The sequence below is a fragment of the Sinocyclocheilus grahami genome, unplaced genomic scaffold (genome assembly GCF_001515645.1).
Source record: "Sinocyclocheilus grahami isolate Dianchi unplaced genomic scaffold, SAMN03320097.WGS_v1.1 scaffold41.1, whole genome shotgun sequence".
Lineage (NCBI taxonomy): Eukaryota > Metazoa > Chordata > Actinopteri > Cypriniformes > Cyprinidae > Sinocyclocheilus > Sinocyclocheilus grahami.
Window position 1 is genome coordinate 1,148,400 of NW_015505220.1, and position 11,448 is coordinate 1,159,847.

An 11,448-nucleotide genomic window follows, 5' to 3' on the forward strand; every position below is an offset into this window, starting at 1 on the left:
AAAATAATGTGTTTTTTGAACATTAAAATATGTCAACATATTCTGTTACACCAAATACACAAAATAATGATCTTTAAAAAAGCATCATATGACCCCTTTAAAAGAAATGAGAAAATCCTTTCCATGTCTTCTGTTCTTGAGTTTTTTAAGATTTGCATTTAACTAAACCAGAAAATTAATCTGTCACTTGTTTAAAACTAGATAGAAACCAGTCAGAGGTCCAGATGCAACAAAGACAAGCACTTTTTTTAAAAAGACATTGTTTGAAGAATAAACTCAGTTTAGAATTACTGTTCAATTGACATGATGTTAAGTTGCGTGGGATGCTTTCTGAAATCTATGAAAGCCTGTTTCTGCCAACAAATGAAGGAATGAATGAATGAATCAATCAATCAATGAATGAATGAAAGGTAATTACAACTTTTTATCTCACAATTCTGAATTCAGAATTTATATCTCACAATTCTGAGTTTAAATCTTGCAATTCTGCAAAATAAGTCAATTGCAATTCTGAGAAGAAAAGTCAGAACTGTGAGATATTGAGAAAAAAATTATGGAGTTATGAGATTAAAATTCTCACTTACTTTTTTATTTTGTATTCTGTGGTGGAAGCAGAAAATAGAATTGTAAGACTCAGAATTCTGTCAGAATTGCAAGATAAACTTAAATTTGTGAGGGGGAAAAAAAGAGAGAAACAGCAGAATTGTGACAAACAAATAGATAAGTTGCAATTACCTTTTTTATTCTGTGGTGAAAACAGTCTTGCATAGAAATCAGCTTCTTAAAAGGTGTCCAAAAATGCTGCCTTTTAAGTCAGTGAGGCAGCAAAGTTTTTGCTGGTTAACATATTTTTTAAGGATCCATCTGCCAGACCAACCTTGAACTGCATAGAAGTTTGTGTCGATCTAAGCCTGTCCTTTAAGCATGAACTGACACTTGAAACACATTTTATTTTGTTGGGTTTCTAAGCACTCAATTGGACGCTCAAGGATTCACAAGTACTTTGCGGAAAATTTCATAAGTGTTAGTCATTTAGTGACGGACACAGAGGTTAAATGAACACACTATCGAGTTAGTACTGATACTGTTGTCTGCTAGCAAAGTTTTTGCTGGTTAACATATTTTTTAAGGATCCATCTGCCAGACCAACCTTGAACTGCATAGAAGTTTGTGTCGATCTAAGCCTGTCCTTTAAGCATGAACTGACACTTGAAACACATTTTATTTTGTTGGATTTCTAAGCACTCAATTGGACGCTCAAGGATTCACAAGTGCTTTGCGGAAAATTTCATAAGTGTTAGTCATTTAGTGACGGACACAGAGGTTAAATGAACACACTATCGGGTTAGTACTGATACTGTTGTCTGCAACGCTGGCCTTGATTCTAAACACATATTCCCCTTAAATTAAGTGGGAACAAAGACTGAGCCTAAATATCTAAAGCTTGTTTAAAAATAATGATAATAAAGGTAACTGAGTTATCTCACTTATTTTGACTTTTATTCTTGAAATTGCAGTAGATATCCCACAAGTACGACCTTTTTACATAGTCAGAATTGAGAGATATAAACTCGGGTGACACTTTTCCACACAATTCCAAATTTCAAAATCACAATTTTCAATTCACTGTTTTGCAGTTCACAATTTTGAGTTTTGAGTTTTTGAGTGTACTTCTTGCAATTCTGTTTTCATTTGATTGATTTATTTTCGTTTTTGTTGTTTTTATGTTTCTGCCATGGAATAGGTCATTGCAACTTTTTAGCTCACAATTCTTGATTTTCTCACAATTGAAATTTCATATCTCACAATTCAAATTTGTCTTCTCAGAATTGTGTTTATATCTCACAGTTGTATATTATTTATTAACATTATTTAACATTATATTAATTTATACTGATATCAGAATTCAGACTTTTTTCTCACAATTCCAAATTTATATCTTGCAATTTTCTCTGAATTGCACGAAAAAAATTGAATTGTGAAATAAAAAGAAGGAATTACCTTTCTTTTTTCTTTTTCTTTCTTTCTTTCTTTCTTTCTTTCTTTCTTTCTTTCTTTCTTTCTTTCTTTCTTTCTTTCTTTCTTTGTCTTCTTTCTTTCTTTTTTCTTTCGTTCTTCTTTCTTTCCTCTTTGTTTCTTTCTTAATCTTTCTTTTTTCTCTCTTCTTTCTTTCCTTCTTTTCTTTCTTTCTTCTTTCTTTTTCCTTCTTTCTTTTTTTCTCTTCTTTCTTTCTTTTTTCTCTTCTTCCTTTCTTTTTTCTTTCTTTCCTTCTTTTCCTTCTTTCTTTCTTCTTTCCTTATTTTACTTCTTTCTTTCTTTCTTTCTTTCTTTCTTTCTTTCTTTCTTTCTTTCTTTCTTTCTTTCTTTCTTTCTTTCTTTCTTTCTTTCTTTCTTTCTTTCTTTCTTTCTTTCTTTCTTTCTTTCTTTCTTTCTTTCTTTCTTTCTTTCTTTCTTTCTTTCTTTCTTTCTTTCTTTCTTTCTTTCTTTCTTTCTTTCTTTCTTTCTTTCTTTCTTTCTTTCTTTCTTTCTTTCTTTCTTTCTTTCTTTCTTTCTTTCTTTCTTTCTTTCTTTCTTTCTTTCTTTCTTTCTTTCTTTCTTTCTTTCTTTCTTTCTTTCTTTCTTTCTTTCTTTCTTTCTTTCTTTCTTTCTTTCTTTCTTTCTTTCTTTCTTTCTTTCTTTCTTTCTTTCTTTCTTTCTTTCTTTCTTTCTTTCTTTCTTTCTTTCTTTCTTTCTTTCTTTCTTTCTTTCTTTCTTTCTTTCTTTCTTTCTTTCTTTCTTTCTTTCTTTCTTTCTTTCTTTCTTTCTTTCTTTCTTTCTTTCTTTCTTTCTTTCTTTCTTTCTTTCTTTCTTTCTTTCTTTCTTTCTTTCTTTCTTTCTTTCTTTCTTTCTTTCTTTCTTTCTTTCTTTCTTTCTTTCTTTCTTTCTTTCTTTCTTTCTTTCTTTCTTTCTTTCTTTCTTTCTTTCTTTCTTTCTTTCTTTCTTTCTTTCTTTCTTTCTTTCTTTCTTTCTTTCTTTCTTTCTTTCTTTCTTTCTTTCTTTCTTTCTTTCTTTCTTTCTTTCTTTCTTTCTTTCTTTCTTTCTTTCTTTCTTTCTTTCTTTCTTTCTTTCTTTCTTTCTTTCTTTCTTTCTTTCTTTCTTTCTTTCTTTCTTTCTTTCTTTCTTTCTTTCTTTCTTTCTTTCTTTCTTTCTTTCTTTCTTTCTTTCTTTCTTTCTTTCTTTCTTTCTTTCTTTCTTTCTTTCTTTCTTTCTTTCTTTCTTTCTTTCTTTCTTTCTTTCTTTCTTTCTTTCTTTCTTTCTTTCTTTCTTTCTTTCTTTCTTTCTTTCTTTCTTTCTTTCTTTCTTTCTTTCTTTCTTTCTTTCTTTCTTTCTTTCTTTCTTTCTTTCTTTCTTTCTTTCTTTCTTTCTTTCTTTCTTTCTTTCTTTCTTTCTTTCTTTCTTTCTTTCTTTCTTTCTTTCTTTCTTTCTTTCTTTCTTTCTTTCTTTCTTTCTTTCTTTCTTTCTTTCTTTCTTTCTTTCTTTCTTTCTTTCTTTCTTTCTTTCTTTCTTTCTTTCTTTCTTTCTTTCTTTCTTTCTTTCTTTCTTTCTTTCTTTCTTTCTTTCTTTCTTTCTTTCTTTCTTTCTTTCTTTCTTTCTTTCTTTCTTTCTTTCTTTCTTTCTTTCTTTCTTTCTTTCTTTCTTTCTTTCTTTCTTTCTTTCTTTCTTTCTTTCTTTCTTTCTTTCTTTCTTTCTTTCTTTCTTTCTTTCTTTCTTTCTTTCTTTCTTTCTTTCTTTCTTTCTTTCTTTCTTTCTTTCTTTCTTTCTTTCTTTCTTTCTTTCTTTCTTTCTTTCTTTCTTTCTTTCTTTCTTTCTTTCTTTCTTTCTTTCTTTCTTTCTTTCTTTCTTTCTTTCTTTCTTTCTTTCTTTCTTTCTTTCTTTCTTTCTTTCTTTCTTTCTTTCTTTCTTTCTTTCTTTCTTTCTTTCTTTCTTTCTTTCTTTCTTTCTTTCTTTCTTTCTTTCTTTCTTTCTTTCTTTCTTTCTTTCTTTCTTTCTTTCTTTCTTTCTTTCTTTCTTTCTTTCTTTCTTTCTTTGTCTTCTTTCTTTCTTTTTTCTTTCGTTCTTCTTTCTTTCCTCTTTGTTTCTTTCTTAATCTTTCTTTTTTCTCTCTTCTTTCTTTCCTTCTTTTTTTCTCTTCTTTCTTTCTTTTTTCTCTTCTTTCTTTCTTTTTTCTTTCTTTCCTTCTTTTCCTTCTTTCTTTCTTCTTTCCTTATTTTACTTCTTTCTTTCTTTCTTTCTTTCTTTTTTTCTTTCTTTGTCTTCTTTCTTTCTTTTTTCTTTCGTTCTTCTTTCTTTCCTCTTTGTTTCTTTCTTAATCTTTCTTTTTTCTCTCTTCTTTCTTTCCTTCTTTTTTTCTCTTCTTTCTTTCTTTTTTCTCTTCTTTCTTTCTTTTTTCTCTCTTTCCTTCTTTTCCTTCTTTCTTTCTTCTTTCCTTATTTTACTTCTTTCTTTCTTTCTTTCTTTCTTTCTTTCTTTGTCTTCTTTCTTTCTTTTTTCTTTCGTTCTTCTTTCTTTCCTCTTTGTTTCTTTCTTAATCTTTCTTTTTTCTCTCTTCTTTCTTTCCTTCTTTTCTTTCTTTCTTCTTTCTTTTTCCTTCTTTCTTTTTTTCTCTTCTTTCTTTCTTTTTTCTCTTCTTTCTTTCTTTTTTCTTTCTTTCCTTCTTTCTTTCTTTCTTTCTTTCTTTTTTATTTATTTATTTCCTTCTTTCTTTCATTCTTTCTTTAATTTTTCTTTCTCACTTTTTTCTTACTTTCTTTCTCTCTTTCTTTCTTTCCTTCTTTCTTTCTTTATATAATTTAAGTGATTTGAAAAGTCAGTCTTTCTTCTTTCTTTCCTTCTTTTTCTTCTTTCTTTTTCTTTCTTTCTTTTTTCTCTTCTTTCTTTCTTTTTTATTTCTTTCCTTCTTTTCCTACTTTCTTTCTTCTTTCCTTATTTTACTTCTTTCTTTCTTTCTTATTTATTTATTTATTTATTTCCTTCTTTCTTTCATTCATTCTTAAATTTTTCTTTCTCACTTTTTTCTTACTTTCTTTCTCTCTTTCTTTCTTTCCTTCTTTCTTTCTTTTATCTCTCTTTTTTTCTTTCTTTATATAATTTAAGTGATTTGAAAAGTCAGTCTTTCTTCTTTCTTTCCTTCTTTTTCTTCTTGCTTTTTCCTTCTTTCTTTCCTTCTTTCTTTTTCCTTCTTTCTTTCTTTTTTCTTTCTTTCCTTCTTTCCTTCTTTCCTTTTTCCTTCTTTTTCTTCTTTCTTTCTTTCTTTCTTTCCTTATTTTCCTTCTTTTTTATATAATTTAAGTGGTTTGAAATGTCAAAGTCTTTCTTTCCTTTTTTTCTTCTTCTTTCTTTTTCCTTCTTTCTTTCTTTCTTTCTTTCTTTCTTTTCCTTCTTTCTTTATATAATTTAAGTGGTTTGAAAAGGCAGTCTTTCTTCTTTCTTTCCTTCTTTTTCTTATTTCTTTTTCTTTCTTTCTTTCCTTTTTTCTTCTTTTTTCTTTCTTTCTTTTTCTTTCTCTATTTTTTATTTCTTTTTTCCTTCTTTTTTCCTTCTTTTTTCTTCTTTCTTTCTTTCTTTCTTTCTTTCTTTCTTCATTGTTTCTTTCTTTCTTGGTGAAATCAGGCTACATATAACTCCAAAAACTTTAGGAGAAACTTCATAGAGCTTTATTCCACATGGCAGTTTGTAATGACCGAAAACAGCCAGAAGACAACATAAAAGCAGTCCATATGATGCATGCACTATATTCCAAGTCTTATGAAATCATATAATAGATTTGTGTGAGGAAAATGTCGTAATTGTATGTAGGTTATTCACTGAAAATCTCCCCACAGCTCTGTTTCTGCTCTCATTCTATACATGCATGTCACATTTGGTTATGAAATAAAGCCTTTGTGATGTGTATGACCATCCATTAGCAAACAGATTTAGCTTGACACATTAATGCCTCTCTGAGTCTACCTGACACACATGCTGAAAAAGGTTTCTTGAGCTGATTTACACCCAGTCTCTTTCAAACAGTGACCAGGTGAAGCCTCAGACTGAAGTCTTGATTTCTCTAAAGGCCTAATTGACATCTCTGAAGGCCTAATTACTTTACATCAGCCTCACCGTTCAACCTGCCTTGAGCCTTACATTAACATGCTTGACACAAACCCATGAACTCACACACATTAAGAAAGAACAAGGAAGTGTATGTACGTGTTTCAGAAAGTGTTTAAATGCAGAACAGACAGAAAAACACTTTATCCATATGCATATATTTTATCCACTGTGATCCATAAGAACCATTTTTGGTTCCTGAAGAATCTTTCAGTGAACAGTTCTTAAAAATTTAAATGTTTCTTAGTGTGAAGAACATTTAAAGAATCTAAAGAACATTTTCCCACTATTAAGAAACTTTTGTACAATGAAAAGATTCTATGGATGTTAAAGGTTCTTCATTGAAACATAGATGTCAATAAAGAACCTTTATTTTTAAGTTTACAGCAACTACAACACAGAAAAAAGAGCCGTCCCTAAATAACAAATGAAAATGAATAGTGCTTGGTCACTTTATGTGTCAACGGACGGCCTCTTCTTGTGGGTGTTTCTTGGCCGGAATAAGATGCGTTCAGTGCAAGTCAGGATCTAGGAAGCCTATAATTACAGCCTCTAATGCACATAAAACAACTTTATGTGGGCATGTGATGTTTGCGGTGACAGGTGCTATTTAGACACTGGCTATGATATAGAATATTTTCCATAAATGTCAAGCACATTGTACACATAGTCATTTTCTTACAAATAGTGTGTGTGTATTTTGACTTTCTGACTTTGAAACAATTATACACAGCGCCTGTGAAAAAATGTGATTCCACCTCTTCTGTTTACTATATACAGACTTTTCAATGTGGCAAAACTGACTGTTTCATAAGTCAATGTTTAGGTTTGACTTGATTTAGCCGGAAAGACAGAATACTGTAATAAAATACACTCTAAAATCTTTACAGTACATTATATACAGAAGCCTCTTATGCTCCCTGAAGTTGCATTTATTTGATCAAAAATACAGTAGAAAGAGTAATATTGTGAAATATTACTACAATTTAAAATAAATGTTCTCTTTTTGAACTGATTCTTTTGATAATGATTCACTTAGGAACAAAACAAATGGGTCTTTTTTTAATAAATGATTCATTGAGTCATTTACTCAACGTATTCATTCAAAGCTACTGATTCATTCTTTCAAGAAAGTCACTACTCTGTGTTTTTCTGAGATCCACAGTGGTTCATTTCGCTTTTACTGAAATGTTTCTGTTGGTGGAGCTAAATACACAAAGTAACTGGAAATAAAATATACTCAATATTTACTTGTTATTATTGTATACAGTGGGTACGGAAAGTATTCAGAACCCCTTAAATTTTTCACTCTTTGTTATATTGCAGCCATTTGCTAAAATCATTCAAGTTCATTTTTTTTCCTCATTAATGTATACACAGCACCCCATATTGTCTGAAAAACACAGAATTGTTGACATTTTTGCAGATTTATTAAAAAAGAAAAACTGAAATATCACATGGTCCTAAGTATTCAGACCCTTTGCTGTGACACTCATATATTTAACTCAGGTGCTGTCCATTTCTTCTGATAATCCTTGAGATGGTTCTACACCTTCATTCGAGTCCAGCTGTGTTTGATTATACTGATTGGACTTGATTAGAAAAGCCACACACCTGTCTATATAAGACATTACCGCTCACAGTGCATGTCAGAGCAAATGAGAATCATAAGGTCAAAGGAACTGCCTGAAGAGCTCAGAAACAGAATTGTGGCAAGGCACAGATCTCGCCAAGGTTACAAAAATACTGAGCAAAGGGTCTGAATACTTAGGACCATGTGATATTTCAGTTTTTCTTTTTTAATAAATCTGCAAAAATGTCAACAATTCTGTGTTTTTCTGTCAATATGGGGTGCTGTGTGTACATTAATGAGGAAAAAAATTAACTTAAATTATTTTAGCAAATGGCTGCAATATAACAAAGAGTGAAAAATTTAAGGGGGTCTGAATTCTTTCCGTACCCACTGTATATTGTGTTGTTGGTCCAAATGCTTTACCTAGAAACATGGAATCCTATGTATACTATATAAAGTACAGACTCTTTGCAACAACAACATGATTGGAGACCAAAAACTCACTGCTCAAACATTATCATCACTATTCTTTTGGTAAAAATCGTAAAATTAACTGGAGAGAAAAGCAGTTTTGTTTTAGAAGCCCTCTATTTGGAATAATCTTCACACATTCAACCAGAGATGCTTCTGATATGAAGTACATAAGTAGCGGAGTGAAGGAAAGCAGAGAGATGAGCAGCTTGAAGAGAGAGTGTGATAATTTACAGTAGAGTACTGAGAGAGAGAGACTGTTGGAAAATGAGGGCTAATAATATGTATGAAGAGTCAGGATGGAGAGAGAGGTCAAGATACAGTGAGATAGAGTTTGTGTAGCGCTGAGGTAAATGTGGGAGTATTCAAGAGCTACGAGGGAAACTGACTTCATGGTGAGAGTACAGGAGTGCAACTTTGAGCCAGGATTCATTAAAAATAAAGCAGGGACTTTCTGCTGTGCGTCTCTTTGGAATCTAAGAGAGGCAGCAATGGAATCAAGGGATGAGAGAAGACAGACAACGGCTCTGTTCCAAAACCTAGTCAGCTGCTTACGTAGACAGTATTTTAAGGCATCATAAGCATGGCTATATTTTATAAAAATACACTACCGTTCAAAAGTTTTTGGGGATGGTAAGATCTTTTTCATGTAAAGGGCTGCATTTATTTGATTAAAAAAATACAGTAAAATCGAAATATTTTGAAATATTATTACAATTTAAATTGTAATTAAGTTTTCTATTTTAATATATTTTAAAATGTAATTTATTCATGTGATATAAAGCTGAAATTTCAGCATCATTACTCCAGTCTTCAGTGTCACATGATCCTTCAGAAATCATTCTAATATGCAGATTGGCTGCTCAACAAACATTTCTTATTATAATCAATGTTGTGCTGCTTCATATTTTTGTGAAAACGTATTTTTATAAAACTATTTTAAAATGTAATTTTACATCATAATAATATTTCACTTTTAGTTCTATTTGTAAATATAACAAAGAATATTAGAGTACATTTTAAAAGAAAGATACTACAGTCTTTTTCCATCAAAATTTCCCATTTAATTTAAAGGGGTCATATGATGCTGCTAAAAATAACATTATTTTGTGTATTTGGTGTAATGAAATGTGTTTATGCGGTTTAAGGTTAAAAAAAACATTATTTTCCACATACTGTACATTATTGTTTCTCTGTGCCCCGCCTTACTGAAGCGCGTTGATTTTTACAAAGCTCATCGGTCTGAAAAGTGAGGTGTGCTGTGATTGGCCAGCTATCCAGTGCGTTCAAAAACATGAAAACCCATTATAAATTAGGCATTTGTTGCATCCAGTGGGGACATAATTATGGATTATAATGACTTATATTGTCTTTTTACGCGTTGCGTTGCATCGCGCCGCGTAAACATAAAACCACTTCTGCATTTGTGATCGGAGAAATGTCAAACAACAAGCCTTACTCTACACTGCCCAAAAAACTTGCTTTAAATATATAAAATATAAAAACGTACTCGGTTACTAACGTAACCTCGGTTCCCTGAGATACGGGAACGAGTACTGCGTCTTGCTTAAGACGCATATGGGAAAAAGCCTTTTTTCTCCTGAACTGAAGCCTATTTCATTCACGCAGTGAAACTGCACAGCCATTGGTTCGTGCAGGGCTTTAATAACGAACCAATGGTGTGGCAGCGGAGCTGCACGAGCCTATGGCGACGAAGCCCGCCAGAATGGGCGGGGCATCTGGCTATATAAGCGGGCGCTCGCCACAAGATTCTCAGGTTTACGTCGACTGAAGCGACGACTGAGTCGTGCAGCTACACAGCACGGCTAGCAACGCAGTACTCATTCCCGTATCTCAAGGAACCGAGGTTACGTTAGTAACCGAGTACGTTCCCTTTCGATGCTTCACTCGTCCTGCGTCTTGCTTAAGACGCATATGGGAACAGTCCAATCACGCCGTACTAATGTAGTGGAACGACTAAAGGTATAACTTCCATAAGCAACCAATGCTTATAGAGAAGTCAACAATAACCCAAGGTTAAGCGGGCTGAGCTTTCTAGGTCACACCCGGCCTGGTTAATCGTTCCAGAGTATACCCGTAACTTCAACACCCAGGGGTCGAGAGCTAACAGGTGAACAATACCAGAGAACTTGGGCATGGCACGGCCAAGGGCTCTCTGTCATGTCTGTTTACGCAGCGCGTGCCATTTCAAGCGGAAAGGATCCTGGCCTGTAAGGCCGGGACTTCCAGGTTATTAAACCTCGCAAAAGTGGACGGTGAGGCCCAGCCGGCCGCCTCACAAATATCCGCAATGGACACACCACTGGACCATGCCCACGACGAGGCGATGCCTCTAGTCGAGTGGGCCCGTACTCCAATGGCCTGGGACGATTTCTGTGCCTTTGTGAAGCGTTCAGCAAACCCTTCGACCGCTGGGCCGAAAAGGCTCTTGGGGGAGACAGGAGCATCGAGGAAGGGGATCTTATCCTTCATCTCCATCAGCGTCAACCATAAATGGCGCTGGAGCACCACAAGGCTGGCCATCGATCTCCAAATCGCCTGGGCAGTGGTCTTGGTGGCGCGTAGAGCCAGGTCTGTCGCGCTCCTCAGATTTCTGAGGGTAGCAGGGTCCCGGCCAGACTCGGCGGATGCGAGGATTTTGGCATGGAAGACCTGAAGGACCGCAATAGACTTACGCGCCGCAGCCGCCTGTCCAGCTGAGGTGTAGGCGCGTCCAGCGAGAGCTAAAGTAGTCCTACACAGCTTAGATGGGTGAGCGGCCTTTGCTCTCCAGCCGATGGCCGTGGGCAGGCAGAGATGCGCGGCCACTGACTCATCTAGGGGAGTCGGCTTATCGTGCTCCTTTTCTTCAGCGCCGTCGATGGAGGTGAGGGCGGATGAAGAGGCAGTACGGAGGCGGGTGGAGTATGGAGTGCGCCACGATCTGGTGAGCTCGTCATGGACCTCCGGGAAGAATGGAGAGGTACGCTGACGAGGGGCCTGTCAGCGCCCCGGCAGAAACCATTCGTCCAGACGGCTGCGAGAGGGCTCCTCTGGAGGGGACCACTCTAAACCCAGCTCTTCGACCACCTTGGAGAGGATACGGAGAAGCTCGGTATCTGTCCCATCTTTGGTGGCGCTGGGCGCGGATGATGGCGAGGGGGTGGGGTCATTTTCCGAGCCCAACAGTTCCTCTCCATCCGATGCTGCCAGTGATATGCTGTCATCGAGCAGCTCATCTCCACTTCCTCCGAATGAGATCAGGTCGCTCGCAT

The 11,448-nt window shown here is 34.4% G+C and overlaps 1 protein-coding gene across 1 annotated transcript in view; it reads right to left on the reverse strand.

The window, feature by feature from the left end:
- Positions 1–11,010, reverse strand: part of LOC107582205 (transcription elongation regulator 1-like) — a 35,897-nt gene extending 24,887 nt beyond the window's left edge. The window contains exons 1-2 of the mRNA XM_016267955.1: positions 11,007–11,010; positions 10,574–10,917 (exon numbers count right to left, since the gene is read on the reverse strand). Of these exons, the coding sequence (XP_016123441.1) occupies positions 10,574–10,917; positions 11,007–11,010 (348 nt within the window). The remainder of the gene's footprint in view (positions 1–10,573; positions 10,918–11,006) is intronic.
- Positions 11,011–11,448: the final 438 nt, after the last annotated feature.